General features: G+C 36.3%; 1 protein-coding gene across 2 annotated transcripts in view; it reads left to right on the forward strand.

Moving 5' to 3' along the window:
* Nucleotides 1-25584, forward strand: part of LOC111155893 (leucine rich pentatricopeptide repeat containing) — a 109534-nt gene that overhangs the window by 11691 nt on the left and 72259 nt on the right. For both annotated transcript variants that reach the window (XM_022516349.1, XM_022516350.1), the window contains exons 2-14: nt 2558-2757; nt 4101-4223; nt 7287-7408; nt 7519-7577; nt 8989-9075; nt 9882-10008; nt 10361-10505; nt 11000-11145; nt 11395-11500; nt 11582-11689; nt 18572-18690; nt 20172-20265; nt 23002-23068. In XM_022516349.1, coding sequence (XP_022372057.1) covers nt 2558-2757; nt 4101-4223; nt 7287-7408; nt 7519-7577; nt 8989-9075; nt 9882-10008; nt 10361-10505; nt 11000-11145; nt 11395-11500; nt 11582-11689; nt 18572-18690; nt 20172-20265; nt 23002-23068 — 1503 coding nt within the window. The remainder of the gene's footprint in view (nt 1-2557; nt 2758-4100; nt 4224-7286; nt 7409-7518; nt 7578-8988; nt 9076-9881; nt 10009-10360; nt 10506-10999; nt 11146-11394; nt 11501-11581; nt 11690-18571; nt 18691-20171; nt 20266-23001; nt 23069-25584) is intronic.

The raw sequence follows: 25584 nt of genomic DNA on the forward strand, positions 1-25584 counted from the left end.
CTCTTTATTTATTTCTGAAAAGATTTTTTTATTTTATTTTATTTATTTATTTGACAGACAGAGATCACAAGTAGGCAGAGAGGCAGGCAGAGAGGACGAAGCAAGCTCCCTGCCGAGCAGAGAGCCCGATGCGGGCCTCGATCCCAGGACTCTGGGATCATGACCTGAGCCAAAGGCAGAGGCTTTAACCCACTGAGCCACCCAGGCGCCCCAAAAAGATTTTTTATTTTATTTGAGAGAGAGAGAAAGCACTAGCAGGGTCGGGGAGGAGGGGAGGAGCAGAGGGAGAGGGAGAAGCAGATTGTGCGTAAGGCAGGGAGCCCCAATTGGGGGGAGGGGTTTAAGGGTGGGGAATGGCTCCATCTCAGGACCCCAGGATCTTGATCTGAGCGGAAGCCTGAAGCTTAACTGACTGAGCCACCCAGGCATCCCAACAGTTTTATTTTTAAACTCACTACTTTGTAAATATTTTTTGAGTAATTGTGGTAAAGATGTGCATATACAAGAAAAATGAGGTTATCATCCTGAAGGCATCCCTGGATTAGTAAGTATTTTTACATCATACTTCATTAATATGTGCTTTGTATATATTACTTAGTTATACTTATTGGCTGCTGTTGGAAAGTTTAAGGTATTTTGGGATAAATGCATAAATCTTTGCACATTAGAAATTTTGTGTTAGGGGACGCCTGGGTGGCTCAGTGGGTTAAGCCGCTGCCTTCGGCTCAGGTCATGATCCTAGGGTCCTGGGATCGAGTCCCATATCGGGCTCCTTGCTCAGCAGGGAGCCTGCCTCGCTCTCCACCTCTGCCTGCCTCTCTGCCTGCTTGTGTGCTTTCTCTCTCTCTCTTTCTGACAAATAAATAAATAAAATCTTAAAAAAAAAAAAAAATTTTGTGTTAGGATGCCTGGGTGGCAGGCGGTTGGTTAAGCATCTGCCTTGGGCTCAGGGTCATGATTCCAGGGTCTTGGCATCAAGTCCTGCATCGGGGCTCCCTGCTCAGCTGGAAGCCTGCTTCTCCCTCCGCAACCCCGCCCACTCACCTTCCCACCCCTGCTCATGTGTGTGCTCATGCTGGCTCTCACGAAAATTAAGTCTTTTTTTTTTTTTTTTAAGATTTTATTTAATTATTTGAGAGAGAGAGAGCATGAGAGAGAGCATGAGAGGAGAGAGGTCAGTGGGAGAAGCAGACTCCCTGCTGAGCAGGGAGCCGGATGTGGGACTCGATCCCGGGACTCCAGAATCATGACCTGAGCTGAAGGCAGTTGCCTAACCAACTGAGCCACCCAGGCGCCCCGAAAATTAAGTTTTTAAACGAAACAAAACAAAAGCCAGGAAATTTGTGTTAGAAAGTGGTGTTGGAATACAGAGTAAATTTAAATTTGATTCAGAGATTTATGACAGGGTTATCCTCACACAAAAGGATTATTTTTAAGTTTGATATTTGTAAATCAGGTACAGCCTGTATTTCTATAGTATGGAATACCTCTGCTTTCATTGTTTTAAAGCGTTTGGCTTATGCGCTAGGCTCTGTATTAAAATACTGAATGGTTTAAAGGTTTTTGCTGTTTATAAACACACATGTACTAGTCTGACCTTTCCCAATAGACAGACCCTTTTTTTACTTTCTGAAAATTAATGATGTTTAATACCAGAAATCCTTTTAAAGATTGTATTTATTTATTTGACAGAGAGAGAGCACAAGCAGGGGGAGCGTCAGGCAGAGGGAGAAGAAGGTTCCCCAGTGAGCAAGGAGCCTGATGTAGGGCTCAATCCCAGGACCTGAGCTGAAGGCAGATGCTTAGCCGACTGAGCCACCCAGTGCCCCTAGATATCCAGTTTTATTTTTTATGATTGTAGTTGTCAAGATAAGTAGAAAAGTATGTAATCAGCAGGTTGATAGATGGAAAGCAGATATGAATTGGGGAACTGAAACATTGTCACTATAAAATGTTTCAAATTTATTTAGACAGATTGGAAAGTCTTTTGTCCTGAATGATTCTTTAAAAAAAACCTGCATAATTTGAACTTGGACATTGGTCTTTTATTAAATTCATAATGAGATTATACCTAGAAAACATTTGAAAGCAGTTATCAGAATTATATGTATATTTTAGATCTCTTGTCTCATTTGTAGAGGTGAGAAGAGCTTTGTAGCATAAACTGCCTCATTTTCTTTCATTAACCTGGTTTTGCTTAAGGGAAATTAAAAAAAAAAAACACTTAAAGCGCACCATATTATTGTCTTAGTTTGAAATGATTCTGTACAGAAGGTTTTCAAGACCAAATCAATTATTTAAGGGATTTACTTTGCATACTTGTGTGTACATGTGATTTTATTTAAAGCAAAAGGCAAAACTTCTTTCTTACACTCTGAGCATTTTTGCTTTTGCACCAGAATTTAGGTATTTGGTATTTAGGAGTATTTAATTTGATATTTACCTACCAAATTAGGTTATTTGGTAACCAATAAACTTTGTATAAATTTTGCTCAAGAAGAGAACTTGTATGGAAGGAATTGTGTTAGTTAATTACCAATTGTGTTTCATTTTATAGAGGGCTACTGAACCAAGCCAGGCAATATGCCATTGCTGTTGAGAAAAAGAATTATCTTCAAGAGGAGCCTGCTTCTTCTCATAGAAGGACTGCCAGTCAGTTTGACTGGGCTCTAATGAGACTGGATAATTCTGTCCGAAGAACTGGCCGCATCCCAAAGACTCTTCTACAAAAAGTCTTTGACAATACCTGTAACTCAGGTATTTGAAAATTTTCTGTACAAAAAGTTGAATGTCTTAATAAATACCTGTTTGGGGGCAGGCTCACTGTAGAACACATTATTTGATATTTTCAATTTTGTTTGTTATTTTTTTGATCATCACGATTTTATGTTATGATTGTGATCTTTCCAACTCATCAAGGCAAAGTTTTTGAGTAAAGCATTTTGTTTTATATGTTTATTTCAAAATTAGCAACGAAAAATGGGTCTTTCTCCTTTCCCCAGTTTATAAGAGAGTCACTTTCAGTGGTAAATTGTCTTGGCAGTTATCGTTTTTCTTACCTTCCATTGTATAGTGTCCGCTTTCTCTAAGATGCTTATGTATGATAGATTTCCAGAAAGACTGGTAATCCTTACTTCCCTTTCATTTTCACTTAGTTTTACAATCTATTTGAGCCACTTACTCTGATAATCCAGTAGAAGCTTGTGGACCTTCTTACCACCCTCCCCCCAACAAGCCCACATGCAAACACACTCATAATTTTGCATCTAGTTACACAACATGCACCAGCTTCCTAAAGCCCATCTGGATTTCATTCACATTAAGAAGCTGTGGAATCTAATGATGAAGGGTATCAAAGGAAGTATCAGTTCTAATTATGTGCACTTAAAGGCTATTGTATTATTTTCTGTTTTTGATTTATTCAGTTGTATGACTATTACTGTAGTTACATTTAGGACATTTTTATCTCCTCAAAAAGAAGTCTCCCAAATCCTTAGCCTTTATCCCCTAACCCCTCATCCCTTCTAGCCTTAGCGACAACTAACGTACTTTCTGGACTTGCAGATTTGCTTATTATGGATACTTTATTTAAATGGAATCATACAGTAAGTGGTTTATTTTGGGTTTTGTTTGGTTTAAAAGTCAGCTTTCAGGGCCATGTTAGATACATGGAAAAAGGGAGAAGGAAGTTTGTATTGTTTTGTAATTGATTGTAAACCTAAATTTGGTATTGATGAGTTTTAACTACTGCATTTTATTATTTTCTTAAGATACTAAGAAGCTTAGCCTTTGAATTGCAGTAAGCACTGCTTATAAATTCAGTTCTGGGTATTTTTATATGGCATAGAGTCTTGCAGATTACATAGATTCCTAATCTTAGCTTCCCTTAGAAAACAAACTAATTTTAAAAACATAACTTTTAGTAACATTGTAAATGATACTTGTAGATTTGGGTAAGGTTTTTTCCCAGCTTGTGGGTACTTCTAATACTGTCTGAGGCCGGAGATTTTTGAATATTTACAGATTTTGGTTTATGTTTTGATACTTATCTGTATGATACTGCTACTGCGTTAAATATTATCTGTTCTCTTTTTTCATAGGTAGCCCAGGTGGTAATCAAGCCTTGCTTCTCTTGCGCAGCTGTGGTTCTCTCTTGCCTGAACTACAGCTGTCAGAGAGAACAGAATTTGCTCATAGGATATGGGACAAACTTCAGAAATTGGGTATGATTGTTTAAAAATATATGTATATGTAAAAGATGTAGTTTTTTTTTCTTTTGGTAAATAATTTCTTTACATAAATGTTCTAATTCAATTTTATGGAAGAGCTACTTGGTAATATTTATTTGGTGAGTTATAGTGACATCTAGGGGCATTAAGAATAAAATAATTTACTAATGTAGCATTGTTTGTCAGCTATACTCAAATGAAAAAGATGAAATAATTTTCATACAATTTTTACTCTTTATGGTAAGTTTAAAAAGAACCCAAAAAAAGGGCAGTTGGTTTGTCAAAGTTAAGAATGCACATATCATTTGACCAAGCAGTTCCATTTGTTTGAATATAGTACAGATATACTCAAATGTGCAAAAGGATATCCTTTATTGTAGCTTGTTTGTAATAGTAAGAAATTGGAACCAACTCTAGGGTGTCTCGCTAGGATTGGTTAAATAAATTATGGTGGGTTTATGAAATGGAATACTGTGCAACTTGTTAAAAAAAAAAGAAGGAGTTCTTCTATACTAATGTGGGTGTTCTCCACAATATAAACAAAAATTAAGGTGCCTTTAGAATTTTGAGCTGTGAACATTGTATCTGTTCAGAAAATAACATAATTTATCTTTTTTTCATTAATATGTAGTGTATTATTTGCTTCAGGGGTATGGGTCTGTGACTTATCAGTCTTAAACCATTCACAGTGCTCACCATAGCACTCCATATGCTGCTCACCATAGCTCTCCATAACCTCCCTAGTGTCCATAACCCATCCCCCAGCAACCCTCAGGGAAAAGAACATAATTAAAAAGACCATTAGATAAGATCCAGTGTTTAATCCTCATTTTAAAAAATCTTAATAAAAAGGGGCACCTGGGTGACTCAGTTTGTTGAGTGTCCAACTCTTGATCTCAGCTCAGGTCCTGATCCCGGGGTTGTGAGTTTGAGCCTTGCACTGGGCTCATGTAGCACATGGAGCCCACTTAATAAAAAAAAAAAAAAAAAAAGAAGTCTTAGTCTTAACAAAGAATAGAAGGATGCTTCTTTAACATGTTGAAATTTAAAGCCAACAATCAATATCATGTATGATGGCAATGTAATAAGACAGGAAACAATACTAGAAATTACTGTTTTTTATTTTACTTACTTATTTTTGAAATTACTTTTTGGTTTTTTGTTTTGTTTTGCTTTTTAAAGATTTTATTTATTATTTATTTGACAGAGATCACAAGTAGGCAGAGAGGCAGGCAGAGAGAGAGGAAGGGAAGCAGGCTCCCCGCTGAGCAGAGAGCCCGATGCAGGGCTCGATCCCAGGACCCTGGGATCATGACCTGAGCTGAAGGCAGAGGCTTTAACCTAGTGAGCCACCTAGGTGCTCAGAAATTACTGTTTTTTAGATGATGTGCTTATTTATCTGCAAAATCCCAGAAAATCAATTTATAGTAAAGTAATAGGAAATATTAAATGTTTAATAATCTATTGATTTTCCTAGTTAGAAAGCAGAATGCATAAATTTATATTATGTGACATACCTAGTCACAAATATGTAAAATGTCTAGGAATATCCTTCAACAAACATGTTGCACATCTATGGAAAGGTCTACAGAGTAAACACAGACTCACCTCAGTTCTAAATTCATCTAGAATTAATCTTGATGACAAGTTTGTTTTTTAAGAGTTTTTAAAAGAAAAGGTGAATATTGGACTTCAGAATGGGAAAGAGTTTTCTCAGTAAAAGAGCAGCAGAAAAGTTGAAGATAAAGAATTGATTTCATAAAAAGAAATTTCCACGTGTCAATAAGTCATGTAACTTAAAAACACATGTGGAACTGGGAGAAATATTTGTGAAATAGATGTACCTTCCTTCACCTTTAGAGCTGTAGCCAACCATTATTAGAGTTCAACTTGAATTGACGATGTTTTAGAAGTTTCCAGACACTTTATGGTAACCATGTTGTGTAATCTTATTGCAGATGTTGAGTTGCACTTGGTTCCCCTTAAAGCCCTATATAACCCATTACAATGGCTAACAGATTGGCACTCAGGGCAGACCACCTGCATTCAAGTCTGTGGTCACTTTCAAAGCCATGTTGCCTTGGGCAAGTAGAAGAGTCAGTTTTCCTCATCTATAAGATTGGGGATGAGAGAAACTGTCTCAAAACTGTTGTGAGGAGGAACTGGGATTGGATCTAGATGCAGAGCACTTAGCACAGTTACTGGAACATAGTAAGCACTCTACATGTCTAGTGAGATAAACATTAATTTAATAGAATAGATCTCTGCTGTCTAGAATCTCAAACTGACACCAGATACTTACCACAGGCCTGTGGTGCTACTGGCAATTAAGTAAAGATACGAAATTTAATTCATACTTAGTAAACTTAGTAAAAACATATTAGTAAAAACATAGTAAAAACTTTAGTAAAAACTAAACTTAGTAAAAACATATTGTCATCATGATGACATAATGTCATCAGTGGGTAGAGGAAGGCTGAATAGTAACCTTGATTGATGGGGCCTTAGGCAAGATGGACCTGGAAAGAAAACAAAGGGTTTTGGAATAGGGGTAAATTAACAATAGCAGACCAGTAATGGTGTTCAGCAACTGGAAGTGGAGCCTTCAAAGAAACACTTTGAGTAAATAAGCAAAGTTGATAGTACCGCCCTACCTGTGTAAAACAACTACAAGACATAGTCTATCTTGGTGTGTCTGTACTGTGGCAAGAACTGCTTTCTGTCGAAAAATCTTTCAGTCACTTTAAACACAGAGGTATTGTCAACATTTTCCAACAGGAAGGGAATACTGTGCTTCATAAGTAAGAGACCTCTTAACATCTGAATAAGCAGTTACTTGTAACTGTACAGTAATTCAGTTAGTTAACTGTCTTAAATGCTTAGCTTGCTGTGTTCTGACAGGATTTCTGTATAGATGGGACTAAGTATGGGGTGAAATGCTGAAGTGATAATTTTATCCTTTTTGTTTGTTAAATTTTAAGTATGTATATTTTAGTTGTGATAAAGGGTTTGATTTTGGGTACTTTTCTAAAAATTTGATTTAAATTTTATTTGTAGGTACTGTGTATGATGTAAGTCACTACAATGCTTTACTTAAAGTCTATCTTCAAAATGAATATAAATTTTCACCAACTGACTTCTTGGCAAAAATGGAGGAAGCAAACATTCAACCAAATCGAGTAGGTAGTTGCTATTTTAAATGTTCATTGGTTATGGCACTTTTTTTTTTTTTAAATCCCAGGAAAGAAATAGTATTTAAAAAATATTAACTGGCCCATTTCGTTGACAGGTGACATATCAGAGGTTGATTGCTGCGTATTGTAATGTGGGAGATATTGAAGGTGCCAGGTATGGAGCTCTATAAATATGTTTAAGCAAACACATTTGTAGATCTTGTAAGCCTAGAATATATTCACTATATTCACTCCTTTTCTTTTTTTTCTTTCTTTTTTTTTTTTTTTTTTAAAGATTTTATTCATTTGACAGAGAGAGATCACAAGCAGGCAGAGAGGCAGGCAGAGAGAGAGGAAGAAGCAGCCTCCCCACTGAGCAGAGAGCCCGACGCAGGGCTCGATCCCAGGACCCTGAGATCACGACCTGAGCCGAAGGCAGCGGCCTAACCCGCCAAGCCACCCAGGCGCCCCTTCTTTTTTTTTTTTTTTAATTAAAGTTTCTTCTTAGGGAAATTACTTCAGAATTATTTTATTTTATTTTTTTTTAATTTTTTATAAACATATAATATATTTTTATCCCCAAGGGTACAGGTCTGTGAATCGCCAGGTTTACTTACTTCACAGCACTCACCATAGCACATACCCTCCCCAATGTCCATAACCCTACCCCCCCAACCCCAGAAGTATTTTATTTTATTTTTTTAAAGATTTTATTTATTTATTTGTCAGAGAGAGAGAGAGGGAGAGAGAGCAAGCACAGGCAGACAGAATGGCAGGCAGAGGGAGAAGCAGGCTCCCTGCTGAGCAAGGAGCCCGATGTGGGACTCGATCCCAGGACGCTGGGATCATGACCTGAGCCGAAGGCAGCTGCTTAACCAACTGAGCCACCCAGGCGTCCCCCCAGAAGTATTTTAATCTAGCAAATTTGGTAATATGACTTCGATAAAATATAAAATTGTGTAGGAGGAGAAAGACAAGTGAATATTACTATTTTAATTAAAAATTTGATTACCAGAGCAGAGGTTTAAAGATGCTGAGGTGTATAGAGTTAGCTTTAGTCTTCGTAAATTGGTATCTTCTAAAGGAAATGTCCTTAGCCACTTAAACTGTATTCATTTATAAAACTGACAATATTCTCTCTGTCTTGTTGATTCATATAAAATCAGTTGTGACATTTATTTCTTTGTGTAAAAATTACTGCTACTTTTGGATGGAGGTTTTAGGAAAGAAAGGATAAATTGAAATGTATAATTCTGTTTTAATTAAATGGATTTTATTAAACTCTATGCTTTCTTTTTAATACAATTTTTAAAAAAAAATTTTATAAACATATAATGTATTATTAGCCCCAGGGGTACAGGTCTATGAATCGCCTAAACTCTGTGCTTTTTAAGATTAATTAGTAGCATAGAAGAAATAATCAGGTTTTAAAAACTTACCCGCTATTTTTACCAAGAGTAGTTCAAGTTATATAATTTTGATATAATGGAAATAATTTCAGGGAATGAGATCTTATGTACTTATTTTGTAAAAAGTGGTTTTGAGGTATATTTCCAAGGAACGTTTTCATTTCTCTTTTATTGCAGCAAGATTCTCGGATTCATGAAAACTAAGGATCTGCCCGTCACGGAGGCAGTTTTCAGTGCCCTTGTTACAGGGCATGCAAGAGCCGGGTAATGTTCAACCTAAGGTTTTATTCTCAAGCAAGGTTTAAATTAGAATAATTTTAGAAGATCCTTAAGCCATGTTTATCTACTGCCTCAAAAATTTTGAGTGTGTGAGATAGAACATGCACCTTTTAAATGACTTATTAAATACAACTTTGATTTAGAAAATTTCAACTTTAAAAATTGGGCCAGATCCAAAGTAACTGACTTTGTAAAGTCAGTTCTCTTATACAGCTCTCTTGATACCGTGGAAAACAATTTCATTTTTTTTTTTTTAAGATTTTATTTATTTATTTGACAGAGAAAGATCACAAGTAGGCAGAGAGGCAGGCAGAGAGAGGGAGGGAAGCAGGCTCCCCGCCAAGCAGAGAGCCCGATCCCAGGACCCTGAGATCATGACCCGAGCCGAAGGCAGAGGCTTAACCCACCAAGCCACCCAGGTGCCCCAACAATTTCATTTTTGAAGGATCATTTCCTAAATGTTATTCTTCTTAGAAAAGTAAATTTGAGTCATAGCATACTTGATTAAAAAAGGACACGTTAATTTAAGGTCTATGTGATTATTATGCAGTTTGGTTTTTCTTTTGAAAAAGTTGCCTGTTAGACTTTGAGGTGGTTTTTATTTTTGTTATTTCAGAGACCTATAACCATTTTAGTATGTACTTGCCCTTTTCTGATGTCCTTTGCTAACTCATCTCAGTGGTTCATAAGAATTTTTAATAAGAATCGGGTAGTATATTTTAGGTTGAATTATAATATTACATTGGGGAGTGTTGTAGTAATCTATCCTCTATTCTTTGAATAACTTCCAGAGATATAGAGAATGCAGAAAATATTTTCACAGTGATGAAAGAGGCTGGAATTGAGCCTGGTCCAGACACATACCTAGCATTATTGAACGCATATGCTGAAAAGGGTGACATTGACCGTGTAAAGCAGGTATGACTTATGTCATATAAATAAAAATACTTAAAATCATTTGTATAAAAAATAAAATCATTGATGTAAACTTGTGTTCCATTTTACATGAAGCAGAAAAGTATAGTTTCTATTTTTAAAGGTATTTCTTATAGACACTAGTATTGAAGGAGAATTTTTATAGTGTGGTACCTTGGTGTTGATTCAACAGTTATTGCTGAAATATAATATTTTCTGCTTTATAAGAGAAGTCCTAACCCTTTAGATGGTATATGTTCCTGATTTTTAAAATCTTGGTATTTTAATTTATTTGGCTTTAATGAAAAAATACTGGTTTCTAACTTATTCTTCTAATTTCTGGAACTGCCTACAGACTCTGGAGAAGGTGGAGAAGTCTGATCTTTACCTTATGGACCGTGATTTATTGCAAATTATTTTTAGTTTCAGTAAAGCTGGGTATTCTCAACATGTCCCAGAAATTTTGGAAAAAATTACATACGAAAGAAGATATATTCCAGGTAGTTACTAAAAATTTATTTTCATGATTTTTCTAAAAATCTGAATTATAGTTCTTTAATATCAGGGTATTGTACATGAACATAGGACTCTTTTAAAAGTCAGCTTAATAAGCTAAATAGCTTGAGTTAATGAGCACGTCAGAATGTTTTGATTTGGAAGTGTTCCTTTCCTTTTTTTTTTTTAAGATTTTATTTATTTGACAAAGAGAGAACACAAGCAGAGGAGCAGAAGGCAAAGGGAGTGGGAGAAGCAGGCTCTCAGCTGAGGAGGGAGCCTAATGTGGGACTCGATCCCACATCATGGGATCATGACCCGAGCTGAAGGCAGACATTTAACCAGCTGAGCCACCCAGGCACCCCTGGAAGTATTTCACTATTATTTAGGCAGATAGTCCTTTTGGTGTTTGTACTTTATAAGTTTGTCTTTCGTAGTGATTGCAGTATAAAAGTATTATTCAGTTCAGTAACAGAAAATGTCTTTGTTCTCTTCCCAGATGCAATGAACCTCATTTTGCTTTTAGTCACCGAGAAATTGGAAGATACAGCGTTCCAAATTTTATTAGCATGTCCTGTATCAAGGGAAGGCAGTCTGAGTGATTTTGGCAGTTTCTTTTTGCGACACTGCGTGACTATGGATACGGTATTCTGTCTGTTTTTACTTTGTAGACAGTGTAATAGGCAGCAAAATAAGAGTCTACAAAATGTAAGAACATATTATGAGATTAGACCAATTATAAGCATTATGAAAACTTTGTTTCTGTGTGTAAGTTGATGAGGTAGAAAGAGGATGAGAGGTTCAAATTTTTCATCCCAGGAGTGGCAGAATGTTTGCAGAAGGTCAAATGGTAGGATATTTGGATCCAGCTGATGTGGTGCCTTTTTTTCCTAGCCTGCAGAGAAGCTGAGAGACTACTGCAAGAAGTTAAAGGAGTCCCAGATGCACACATCTCCTTTGCAGTTCACACTTCAGAGCGCTTTACTAGCCAATAAAACTGGTACTATATTCTCATCATTAAAACTGACACAAAAAAGTTTTGCTGAGATAGCTATGTAATATTTTATGGTATCTCTTGCAGATTTGGCAAAAGCTCTGATGAAGGCTCTGAAGGAAGAAGGTTTTCCTGTCAGAACTCATTATTTCTGGCCATTGCTAGTTGGACGTCAGAAGGAGAAAGATGTTCAAGGTTAGGTTTTGCCTTTCACAGATTTGTAGTGGTTCAGAGGTCCAGAATAGGTTTCTACACACATCTAGTTGAAGTCTTTGGGAAGGCAAACTTATTTCTGAGTAGTAGATCTTCTGAGAAAATAGAATTGATTTAAATCACAGTCAGGAATCACATAAGCTTTTTTTTTTTTTTTTTTTTTTTTTTTGAAGATTTTATTTATTTATTTAACAGAGAGAGAGAGATCACAAGGAGGCAGAGAGGCAGGCGGAGAGAGAGGGGGAAGCAGGCTCCCCACCGAGCAGAGAGTCCAATTCAGGGCTCGATCCCAGGCCCCCGAGATCATGACCTGAGCTGAAGGCAGAGGCTTAACCCACTGAGCCACCCAGGAGCCCCTCACATAAGCATTTTTAAAAACAGTGGATTTCTTTCATCCTAATTTCACTTCTGACTTATCTCTGATCTTGATATTCAAACTTGTGGGTGTAGTTTTAAGAAGTTCGTTATTTTTAAATTTTTCAAAAACTCTTTAGTTCTTGATTTTGCATATACCGTTTGAAATTAGTTTGTCTAGCCTTATTCAAGATAAAGTTATGCATAATCAAGCCATTTTCTTTGTGGACCAGTCTCCTTAACTGAGCCGACTTACAATTATAGGAAAGACAGCAAAACTTTTATTGTAAAATGAGTGCTCATGACCTGACAGCCTGCTGATTGAAGGACAGAAATGTTCAATCTTTCAGGTTCTTAAGTACGTTTAAGCATTTAGCATACTTTCCCCTTGTACACATGGGATGCCTATAGGATATGAATAAGAATTGAACAAATATTAAATTTTAGAGTACAGTATCTAATTCTTTGGTTTGCATTATTGGTAATTCAGAAAGAGTAGTCTCATAAAAAGATGCTTTTAACAGAAGTACTTCCCCCTTGGGGAAACAAAAAATGGTCTTTTTCATTTTATCTCTCAATATAATGTGCTTTAGAATGAGATGCAGAGTTGTTAGTATGACATTGGGTGACAAACAAAATGCACAAACAACAAAAAAAGTGCTTTTAGCAGACTTTCATATTGCAATTTTATTTTAAATATATAGTCGTCTCTTGGTCTAAAGGAAATAGTGAAACAAGTATTCCCTAATTGTTTCTGGCTATAAAAGTCTCAAAATCCTTTTTAGAAAAATCTTTGTGAAAACAATATGCTAGTCGATTAACTCTTTGCTTATCTTCCAGTTCTGAAAGCTCCAAGAAGTAACCTTTAACCTAGTATTTTTGAGCCAGAGAAAGTTTACATCATACCATGAAAATCTTTGGGCATATTGGTATTGTCCATTTTTACACAGATAAGAAAATACTTTCGAAAACACCCCCTGTTGAAATATTTGTCTGTTCATCAGGAAAATTTGCTTTCTTCAACCTTACGACTATATCTAGACTTCAACTGGTTACCACATTTTTTAGCAACTTAGTAAACATGAAAGAATTCAGGTAATTTCTTCCGATAGTTATAGCTGGAACTAATAGACAAGTGGGCTTTATTTTCAATCCATGCTTTCTTGGAATCTTATCATTTAGATTTCAAGAGTGCCTTGTTGAAAGCTCACTTCATATTAATGAAACAACTGAGAGGGGCAGAGAGATTTGATGACCAACCTTCGGTTCCACACTTAGCTCTCAGTTGTGCTGGGATTAGAACTGAGGATTTCTGTTCTCTTAGACACTTTTTTAAAATACCGTAACACCCCCACATTAAACATTTTTTTTTTTTTTAATTTATTTGACAGAGATCACAAGTAGGCAGAGAGGCAGACAGATAGAGAGAGAGGTGGAAGCAGGCTCCCTGCAGAGCCAGAGCCCGATGTGGGGCTCGATCCCAGGACACTGGGACCATGACCTGAGCCGAAGGCAGAGGCTTTAACCCACTGAGCCACCCAGGTGCCCCACATTAAACATTTTTAAGTGTTACGCTGTATTTATTTTATAAAAAGTCTTAACTAGTGTAAGTTAGATGCCGGTTTTTGCATTAAGGACATTTAAAAAAGTCCTGTCAAGTTTTTTTTTTTTTTTAAAGATTTTATTTATTTGACAGAGAGAAATCACGAGTAGGCAGAGAGGCAGGCAGAGAGAGGAGGAAGCAGGCTTCCTGCTGAGCAGAGAGCCCGATGTGGGGCTTGATCCCAGGACCCTGAGATCATGACCTGAGCCGAAGGCAGAGGCTTTAACCCACTGAGCCACCCAGGCGCCCCAATCCTGTCAAGTTTTTTAATCAGGGAAGGTTTTATCTGGAAAAATATAAAAACTGAGAAAGGTACAAGACAGTGTCAGTTGTGTTGTAGTTTTTGAAAACGAGTTTCTCCTTTGCAGGAGGCCCAGAAATATAGTTAAGTGTGTATTCTGCAATTTCCCTTCATGTAATAATAAAATGGTTCTACATATTCTGTAAGGTTTCTTTAGGGTAAGGTAAGAAGGGCATGTTTTTATTAGTGCAATGAGTTTTTTCTTCATCCGGGAAAAATCCTATGTATACTGGTAGAAAGAACAGAAGAAAATTAATGGCTGCCATGATGGAGCTTATAGAGGAGTGTTTCTCGTAAGGACTAAATAAAACCCTTTGGGAAATCAGAGACAGGTATTTAGAGGTCAGATCAAACTGAACCAAGAGTTTTCAGCAACATTGTGATGATAGCATACTGAGTTCTGGAACAGTTCAGCCATCACCAACCCCTAAGAACGATTCTCTGAGCGACTTCCCCATGGCTTACTAGTATTTTTCTCTGGGGCACAAATGGGAAAGTCACCACTTACAGTTTTAGCAGATTGGCCCAAATGAGAGGAAATAACCCAGAATGATTGAGGATTTACATCTCTGGGTATATTTGGAAAAGACAAAAATCAGAGTATGGAAGGGGTAAAATATAGAAGGAAGGACCAATATGAAAGCTTAAATGCTAGTTGAGTAAAGGGGTTGAATAGAGACTACTTCTCCAAAATAAGGAAATCGCCTCTAATAGAGTGAGTGCCCTGGGTAGAGTCTAAAGTCATGTGGAGTATCGCTTCTCAGCCTTTTGGCTAATATCAAGTGTAAAGTCATGTGGAGTGAACAGTTACAGTTGGTGAAAATTGTTCAGGTAAACCATTTATCTTTCCTAAAAGTTTGAATTTTTTCAGTTCTCTCTTTTTTTTTTTTTTTCTTAAAGATTTTTTTTATTTATTTGACAGAGAGAGAGATCACAAGTAGGCAGAGAGACAAGGCAGGGTTGGGGGGGGGGGAAATGCAGACTCCCCGCTGAGCAGAGAGCCTGATGTGGGGCTCAATCCCAGGACCCTGAGTTCATGACCTGAGCTGAATTGAAGGCAGAGGCTTAACCCACTGAGCCACCCAGGTGCCCCAATTTTTTCAGTTCTTATAAAACTTTCTGAATGGAGACTTTCCTCTAGATTGATAAACTTTGTCATGACTGTCTTTGAAATACTTCTATTAGATTGGCTTAGTCTTAGTTTATGTTTTCTACGTTCACAGAAGTTTGGGATCCTTGTTTATATTTAAGTTAATATATGATTATTTTAGTCTTCTTCCTTTAAAAAGAAACACAAATTGTATTTTTTAGGAGGAGGTAAGTATGTGAGATCAATCACGTTTTTTCTCCTTGTTGATAAATGTTTCTGTCTGCCTATGACTCAGTCAATTCTTGAAGTAAATATCTTTGTATGCTCCCTCAGAATGCCTGAGGGAGTGACTGAACTTACTGGATTAGAAGGTGTGGACCCAAGGTTTTCCTAAACCAGCTTTAGCTTCATTTAGAAAAAGACATAAGTTAAAAATGCTGGCAGTACAGGTCATCTAAATGAGCAGAATGCACTCCTCCCTTTAATACACATCATTGGAAAAATGATGAATTAAGAGAATAAAATGTATTTGAAGCATAAATATTGGGGTGAAGTGTTTTGTACAGAAATAGGGCTCTTCTATTTACAATCAATTTGTTGGCCTATTTTCAAACATTAGAAAATCAAATATATATTTACCTTACTATGCTACATTTATTCTCTGTATCATCTAAGGAAATATAAAAAATTACTAGGGTACTTTAAGATAGCTAAGATATTAAATCATCATTGTTATTATTAACATTTATTTAGTATTTTTAGGGTTTCACACATGTTTTCCTTTAAATGATGACCCCGAGAGCTAAGTAGAGAGATTTACTGTCATCATATATTATGGACAAGAAGCTGCTAAAAACCAGTTTTTGGTGGCATATTAAGGACTTGATTCCAGGTTCTTATTCCAGGAAAAAGCAGAGGTTTTTGCATATTTTATGGTGTTACAAGCACCTGCCAGCAGCTGTGAGACTTGGTTTCTTATTCAAGGTATGCCTTTGGTCTTGGAGCACTCACTTTAACACTTTTGTTAAAATAAAGATTGTTTGACTCCTAAGACCTTCCTGGCTTTATTTATTACATAGAGAAGTATATCACCCCAGTAGACTGACTTGAAAGCCTTGTTAATACAGTTGACCCCTATACAACACAGGTTTGAACTGCCCAGGTCCTCTTATACACGGAATTTTTTTGTTTTCTTTTGGGATGAATACAGTACTGTAAATATTTCTCTTCCTTACAGTTTTCTTTTCTTTTTTTTTTAAGATTTATTTATTTATTATTTTTATTTATATATTATATTTATTTATTTATTTATTATTTATTTGACAGACAGAGATCACAAGTTGGCAGAGAGGCAGGCAGAGAGAGAGGAGGAAGCAGGCTCCCTGCTGAGCAGAGAGCCCGATGTGGGGCTCGATCCCAGGACTCTGGGATCATGAGCTGAGCCAAAGACAGAGGCTTTAACCCACTGAGCCACCCAGGCGCCCCTACAGTTTTCTTAATAACAATTTTTTAATCTAGTTTACTTTAAGAATACAGTATGTAATACATAGAACATACAAAATATGTGCTAATCAACTGTGTTATTGGTCTGGCTTCTGGTTAACAGTAGGCTATTAGTAGGTGAGTTTTTAGGGGGTCAGAATTTACATGCAGTTTTTCTGTTGCACTGGAGCTGGCACTCCTAACCCCTGTGTGTTCAAGAGTCAGTTGTTGATACTGATCAAAACTGAGGTGGTACTACTATTCTTTTTGTTCAGTATGTTCTGTTTTTCCTCTTGTCCTCAGTCTTCCTCTAGGCCTAGACCACAAGAATTTCTGCCTGTGGGTAATATTTATAATTGTTGGTACTTTGTTTCTATCCCTTCACTAGGCCTAGACCCTTATAGGTCAGAAAATTGTTCCATTCATTGAGTGACTTGACACACGTTGATTTGCTTAATCTAACACGGGTGGCAGTTAGGAAGGATTAAGCCAAGTATTTGTGTGTGTGTGTGTGTTTAAGATTTTATTTATTTATTTGACAGAGAGAGCAAGAGAGGGAACACAAGGGAGAGGGAGAGGGAGAGGGAGAAACGGGGTTCCTTCCAAGCAGGGAGCCTGATGCTGGGCTCCATCCTGGCACCGCGGGATCATGACCTGAGCCAAAGGCAGACGCTTAATGACTGAGCCACGTAGGTGCCCCAAGCCAGGTGTTATTTGATAAAGTATCTAGATGGCACATTTCTGCTATATTATTTCAGATGTGTAAGCTAAGAAATTACGGCTCAGAAAGGTGACATTACTTGTTCACATTTGCATTGCCATTAAGTGCTAGAACAGGGTTGAAAGCTAGGTCTCATTAAACTTTGAGCTTTTTTTTTTTTTTTAATTTTTAAAATTTCATTTATTTACTTATGTTTTGGTTATTTCACCGGAGAGTCTTACCAGAAACATAGCTACTTACTTTATACTATGGTCATGAAAGCAGTCATTATTGGTGAGGAAGGACATTGAGGATATTAGATTAAACACAAGTCTATTACAGGCCATTGAAAAGCAACTACCTATATGCCCTCCTCTCAAGTACTTAGTAATCTTTGCATATGAAGAAGAGTGCAGTCTGATTTGCCATTTTTTATGGTAGTTACCCATGTTATTACTAGTAATTTTTAGTGAATTGTTAGAAGAATACTTCTACTAAGTTTTGCTTTCAAGTATTCTTAGGCTTGTTGGACTAACTTTATATGCATATTTTCCTAAATTTGTCACTAAACGTGTGCTTTGTCTTTTGAGGGTTTTTTTTTCCTGTATAAATATCTTAAGAAATATATTTAAACATCTAAGGTTTTGAAGACCCATTAGGTGATTTTAAATATAATAAACTGTTTAACCTGAATAATAATCTGAATTTTATCTTAAAAAATGTGCAGATATTCATAACATAGTCACACTTGCCTCTGTATTTCTGTATGCAGCGGGAATTTTACAATCAAGTATTTGTACTGGAGCTCATTATGTAACAAGTTTATAGAAATATAATTTTTCTTTGGGGGATATGATAGGGTAAAAACAGGGACTTCCAGGGGGAAGCTTTGGGGTTTTTTGTTTTTGTTTTTAAGATTGATTTTATTTGAGTCCCCACTCATCCTGCCCTCTGCAGCATTTATTGGGTCCAGTTTTCTTGTGTCAGAAAATCCATCACTGCTCTGTAATAGCAATGATGTTTTATGGCCTCTGTTCATTTGGGAGACAGAGCATGAGGCATTTTGCTTAATTATTTTAGACTTTCTTATGGCTGTCATTTCTAGAATATTTCCTTAGCACTTGTTACTTAATTAATAGATGAAGAAAGGAGGAATTAATTTTTTTTTCATTTATCGTATTTCCCACTTTTGTTGCTTTTTTGCTTTCTTTTTTAGACAAACAAAAGGAGTAGTTTTTCATACGTTGTGATTCAGAAAGTAAATGAACTGAACTTTCTGATCTTTTGTTCATTCCAAGTGCTTCATCTGTGTGCTTCTAAATTTAATCTTATAGGCGTAATTGAAGTTCTCAAGGCAATGCGTGAAATGGGAGTAAGTCCTGATCAAGAGACATATATAAATTATGTGTTTCCATCCTTCGATAGTGTGAGGTCAGCTCGTGCTGTTTTGCAGGTAAGTATAAGCAGGTGTGGTTTTAATTTCATAATTAAAGAGAGTTCTTTCCTCTTTCATTAGTGGTAACCAAAAAACAGTCGTTAAGCTTACTAAAAAATGGTCATTGTCTATATAGTATTTTCTAAAGCTTTGTAAAAATACTGGTTAGTGTGAAGTCTATAGTGGTTAAACTTAAAAAACTTTTAAAAGGTAAAGCAGCATTTCTTGTGTGTTGAAAGATGATAGGCCAATATTGGGGGAAAATGTAAATAAAATAATAGATGTTCCTTAATCCCACTTTACCGTGTAACTGCAGTTTTCATTTTTTGGTCTTTACTTTTCGCTTGTATATGAATTTCATAATATACTCTTAGTATATGTACTACTCATTTTTTTTAAAATACTCTTGTTTGACTCCAAGGCATTATTTTCCTACCCAGCATTTCCTGTTCCCATCAGAATAGGCAAGGCATTTATGAAGGGTCACAGGAAGAAACTGACTTGGAGCGTGCATTGGATCAGCAAGGGTTGTACTTTCCACTTGGAAAGCAAAATGCTATACAATTAGGAGCAATGTGGCAGAGCACCAAACACTTTTAATAAGAACTACTTTGTTCAAAAGATCTGTTTCCTAGGTGGTTATTCCCATAATGCCTAGATTTTTCTAATATTTTTGGAGTGTTCTTTTCTTTCATTGAAATAATTACATAATTACAATCCTCTTAAAGGCAGAGTATATATCTTGAGTGTCTTTTACTTCTCTTCCCTAAGTACTTAGGAGTATTTTGAGCCTGTGCTATACATATTTTACTGTTAAAAATTATATTTAAAAGAGTAATTTTCCCACATATTCTTATTTCCCTAAAACCTGCTTTTTTTCACTCGGTACTTTCTATTACAGTATGTAATTCCACCAATTATTTTTTATGGTCGCATGCTGTTTTATTTTATGGATATACCATAATTTATTTTTAGTTATTGCTTACTACTGATTGGGTGGTTTTAAATATTGTGCTATTATACAGTGCTTCAGTAAATGTGTTAGAACGTAATTTTGGCTCAGAAACTTAAGTTATTAAAGAAGTGATGATGTTGGGACATGTGATTAACCATTTGGAGTTAAATAAAATTAAAATTGATCTTTACCTCACTGTATATCCCAAAGTATCACTTTAGATCAGTGCACTGTTTTGTTGTGAATGAGAGATTTGTTCTAGTGCCTTCAATAGTAAACTTCCTAGAGGGAAGGCGTTCTAAGGGTAACATATTATCTGAATTTGAAGATAAGCATTTAATTTGGAATGTTGGAACTCCATCTTACAGTTTTTGCTAAAGTTCTGTTATTCAGTTTACATATTGTTCTAGAAAATTAGTTTTTTTTTAAAAGGAGAGATTATCAAAGAATGTGGTGATATAAAGAAATGGGAAAGCGGGTGATTTGGTATATCAGGATATTTTTAGCTGAGGTGTATTATCACTGAAATATGCTTTATCCCTAGGAAAATGGATGTCTACATGAAAGTAATGTATTTTCACAAGCTGAATTGAGAAGTGAAGCAATTAATGGGAACTTAGCCTTTATTTTATCATTTTGTAAGTATGAAACATTAGCAGTAAACCTGACAGGTATTGATTTCCGTTACTACTAAGGGCATACAGGGTAGTTCATGCCCTCGACACCTACCTCAGGGAAGGTCAAGGTAACTTTATGTGTTTTTTATATATTTTGCTTAAATTAGACTGATAAGACTGTTGATGAGTTGAACTTGTGGATAATTTGGAGATAATTTTAAAGTTAAAAAGACTTAACTAAAAGTCAATTTAGCCGCTGATTATGGGACCTGGAATGGGTCTTTTTGTTTCAGTTTCATGAAATGGGAATAGTTACTTATCTACCTTGTGGGAGTCCTTGTGGAAAAAAAAAAACATTTGAGCTATTGTTTCTGAAAGTGTTTTCTAAACTAATTCCTATTATAGCCATTGTTAAATGAAGCCCATATCCTAGTTCTCATTAACCAAAACATAGCAGATATTTACTAAACACTTGCAAATGCTGTGGTGCATTATAGTACTCATCACGTGTCAATGAAATTACCTACATTGATAAGATGAAGACGGGCAGAGAGAGGTTAAATGATTTGGTCAAGGTTAGTGATTGAGTGAGAACCAAAGTCTTCTAATTTTAACCTTATTGTTCCACCCTACTACAGTTTACTAAATAAGACATTTCTTAAAGTCTTCATTTTTGAATACATCTATAACATTATTTGACCGTTTTTCTAATCTTGTGAAAAAGATGTCATTTAAAAACAAAACACACAAACATCAGTTTCCAAACTTCTAAAATGTTAGCAGTTAAGCTCAGATTAATGTGTACTCAAATTGTATAGGAGAAAGCATTGTAAAAACCCTATTATTGGTATTTAAAATGGTTCATCTTAATATTGGAAGGGCGAAGTGTTCAGTCCGAAAAATGGTGACTGTTAGAGGTTACAGTTATTTGAGTTAAAGGTTGGGTTTTAATGCCAGCTCCTATCTGAGGATATTGATTTTGCCTTCCACTCAGAATAATATATAGATTTGCCTTACTGACAGGATGAAAACAGAAGCATTAGCAGAGGAATCCGGGTACACAAGGTGCATACATGAGAGCTGCCTTTTCCCTTTATCATACCATCCTTTGCACTTCGTTGTCAGCCTCGATTTTTCAGCCTTGTTTGTTGCTAAGGAAACTAGATGATTTTTGTCAGCAGCCTTCATCTTGCTGAGATGTTTCTGGTCACCTTTTTAATGAATAAAAATTTGACAGTATTCTGTAAAATCCCAATTTGAATAGTATAAAAATAACTTTTTAAGAGATTATGTATTAAATTTGAGAAAGAAAAATTCCAGGAACTCTAAGGAGTACTTCAGACTACTCATGTCAGTGCCCTCCCCTCCTGCTTTGAGTTATAGGTCTTTGAAGAACAGTTCTATAATTGTTGGTATTCACTGTGAGGCAGCTCCTAGGTAGGCACTTTTGGTTACTGCCTCACCAGGAATGGCAGGTAGTAGAAAACAGTACTGGCTTATCTTGATCCAGTTTGTGCGGTAATAGGAAATATTTTCCCACTTGGGTTTGTAGGCATGGAAAATTAATTTGATTAAGCAGAGTAGAGGTTGCTGAAGGACACATAGTCATGTCTACTTTAAAATTCCTTGAGTGAGTGAATGCTGAACATTAAAAAAATGATTTTTAGATTTTCAAGTGCTGCATAAAACCACTGAGAAACTTGTGCTCAGGGATATAACACTTGATCTAAAACAGTTCTTGTGTGTGTGAGTTAAATTTTTATTCATATTTAGGAGAGATGAACAAATACTCTTAAAATCCTCTGTGACTTTTTCCTTGAGCTGTTTTTTTTTTTTGTTGTTGTTGTTATTGTTTTAAGTTACCCAGATATCTTAATCTTTTCTAAACTGTATTCTGTTTTCAGAATTTTATGTGTACTATGACCTCCTCTCTAATTCTATCCATCTTGGATTGTTTAGTAGTCATATGACATGTGAAGAGATTAAATTGGTTACTTTAACATGGCATCATTTTTAATACAATGACAGGGAAAAATAAAATCAGGAGATGCCCACTTTGATTTTCGCTCTTGCTTGTTATGGTAAGGGTTACGTGAATCAGGCCTATGTGGTAAGGCAAATCAGGCTTACAGTGTCAGCTTTGAAACATACAATATAGAGATTGTTAAATGACAAAATGAATAGTACAGCAAACAGATACTTAGAAAAGTGAAAGGTGACTATAAATCAGTTACACAACAGAGGTAAAGACTTATTTTGTTATGACTCCGGGTTGTCACTCCTGCATGAATGAAGTCATTGATCACAGTGGACAGTGGAATGACAAAGTGTGAATGGTTCAGTAGAACCCATGCTGCTTTGGGAAAAGAACTTTTCTCCTTTAAAGGACCAAAGTCCTGTAGGGTAGTTACAGTCTCTTCCTTCACAGTGCCACATTGTCTAATAACATACAGTTTGGTATGTGTACCAGACTGACTCTCAGTGTGCTGGTAGATGATTAGTTATTACTCTTTATACCAAAGAATATTTATAAATTCAGTAGTTGTATATATTCATGAAAATGAAGTAAAAATGTTTTTAAAGGGTAGCTTATATTGCAGATATATATAACTATTATCTAATTAATTTTGTATAAGAACATTTCCATTTTAAAAGTAAAATTTCCAAAATGAAAATTAAAAGGTTATGTGTTTCCAAAGAAGTAATAATTTGGGGGATTTTGGTCTGGGTTTTAATTATGATCACTTTCTTTTGCAGTGGAATCAAATACACAGCCTTTGTCATTCGCTTCTTTGAGAGGCAGTCTAAGTCTAGGCTTTAGGAGGTAAGATGCTTACCTTATTATATTCTTTGCCTGATTTCTCCTGTTTTTGTGACCTCTATAAGGAAAGATTTAGATATTCTTATTTTCCAATATTCCAGTTGCTAAAATAATCATATCTGTGTTATTCTTCCTACCAACGAGTTGACTTGAATGTAGGCAGTCTTTTATATCATCTTTCCAAAAATACCCACAAATTTGGTAAAATTTGTGTTTCAAAGAAGAAAGCACTGTTTGAAAATGGAGGGTTGGAGTTACAAAGTTGTATGTGTGTTTGATTGTTTTGAGTATTTAATTTCAAGGTAACTTTAGTCAGTGTAATACTGCTGTCTTCCTCTTTGTGCTCAGGGGTTGTTAGTGACCTTTTTCCCTCTCAATTTTGTTAATTTTTTTTTTTTAAAGATTATTTATTTCTTTGCGATAGAGGAAGAGCGAGAGAGAGCAAGCATGTGCATGTGCGTGCATGAACAGAGATGGGGAGGGGGCAGAGGGAGAAGCAGGCTCTCCACTGAGCAGGGAGCCTGATGCGGGGCTCCATCCCAGGACTCTGGGATCATGACCTGAGCTGCAGGCAGATGCTTAACAGACTAAGCCACCCGGGCACCCCTCAATTTTGTTGTTTTGAAAATATTCAGACATTATGAGTTGAAAGAATATTAAAGAAAAACCCTACATACCCTTTATGTAGGTTCACCATTTTTTATATTTTGTCATATTTGCTTTCTCTAAACACTTTTTCTAATATATATACACACAAGCACATATGTATATAGACTTTTTTCTTTCTTACTGAACCACTTGGAGCTGTCGACATCAGGGTACTGGATCTTTCAGCTTCTCTATCGTAAGAATAAGGTCATCATCTGTATAATCATAATACCAGTGTCACTCCTAAAATAATATTCTAATATCGTCTAATATACATAGTTAATGTTTAGATTGTTTTCCAAAAACCTCTTTTATGGCTGTTTTACTTTCTGATTGAGGATTCAGTAAATACATGCATTGCATGTGGTTGCTGTCTCTTTATTAATCTAGAACAATTCCCCTACCTTTTTCTGGTTTTTATGACCTTGACTTTTTTGAAGATTCCAGGTTACTTTCTCTGTAGATTTGTATTCATCTCATTTTTTTCCAGTATCAGATTCAGGTTGAATATTTTTAGCAAGAATATTTGATAGGTGATGGCATCTCCTACTGCAGCAGGAGATATAATGGTGGTGCCATCAGCTAAGTATGATCACTTGGTTATGCTGGTGGCCATACATATATCTCTTGCAAAGGAACCTCATTCCCTTTGTGATTAGTAAGAAGTCGATGGGATGATACTTTGTGACAGTGGGTCTGTCCTGTTTCTTAGAACCTTTGATTCAGCGGTTTTAGCAGCCATTGGTAGCCTTGTTGAATTGGTTGTTTACACTGGTAGTTACAAAAGAACGAGTTTCTAATTTTGTCATTCTTTTTGTATTAATGTTAATGACTTCTGATACTAAAAAGCTCAGTAAGTTTTAGCCTGTTTGTTGGTGGGAGCAAGGGTTTTTCTATAGACATCTCCAGGTACTCCATGGCAGGCAAGGAGAGGTAGAACAGGTTAGTGGGATTCCTTGTTACTTCCCTTTCTTTAGCCAGTTCAGTTCTGCTCTTTTCAGGGATAGTTTTGTGTTAGGTTAACAAACAAGCAAACCAAGGACTGTGCCTTTAAAACTAAAGTTTGGAAATGCAGAATACATAATCAGCTGGATAAAAATGCTAGTAGAGCTGGATTTTTAAGAAAGAAACTGTAAAAATAATTAAGCTCCTATAATGTATTATGAAGTGAAGCATAGTAACATTGTCATTTGTCCTTGACAAATGTCTTGAAAGGTTTTAATATAAACTTACAGATCATGTGTATTTCCTTCTTTAACTCGATTAATGTTATGTTACACTTTTTTAGTCCGTTTGAATGGCAGTTGTCATATTTCACATGTCCTAGCCTTTTTTTCTTTTTTAAGATTTTATTTATTTATTTGACAGAGAGAGATACAGTGAGAGAGGGAATATGAGCAGGGGGAGTGGGAGAGGGAGAAGCAGGCTCCTTACCATGCAGGGAGCCCGATGTGGGACTCGATCCCAGGACCCTGGGATCACGACCTGAGCCGAAGGCAGGCGCTCAACCAACTGAGCCACCCAGGCGCCCTAGCCCTTTTTTTTTTTAATTAACATATAATGTGTTATTTATTTCAGGGGTTCAAGTCTTTGAGTCATCAATCTTATATAATACCCACGGCTCAGTATAACACATACCCTCCCTGGTGTCGATCACCCAGTTACCCCATCCCTCCACCCCTGCACCTCTCTCGTCCCACCTCCCCCACCCTCCAGCAACCCTCAGTTTGTTTTCTGTGATTAAGAGTCTCTTATGGTGGGGCGCCTGGGTGGCTCAGTGGGTTAAGCCGCTGCCTTCAGCTCAGGTCATGATCTCAGAGTCCTGGGATCGAGCCCCACATCGGGCTCTCTGCTCAGCAGGGAGCCTGCTT

Source organism: Enhydra lutris, unplaced genomic scaffold, assembly GCF_002288905.1.
Source record: "Enhydra lutris kenyoni isolate GAN:26980312 unplaced genomic scaffold, ASM228890v2 scaffoldscaffold44, whole genome shotgun sequence".
Lineage (NCBI taxonomy): Eukaryota > Metazoa > Chordata > Mammalia > Carnivora > Mustelidae > Enhydra > Enhydra lutris.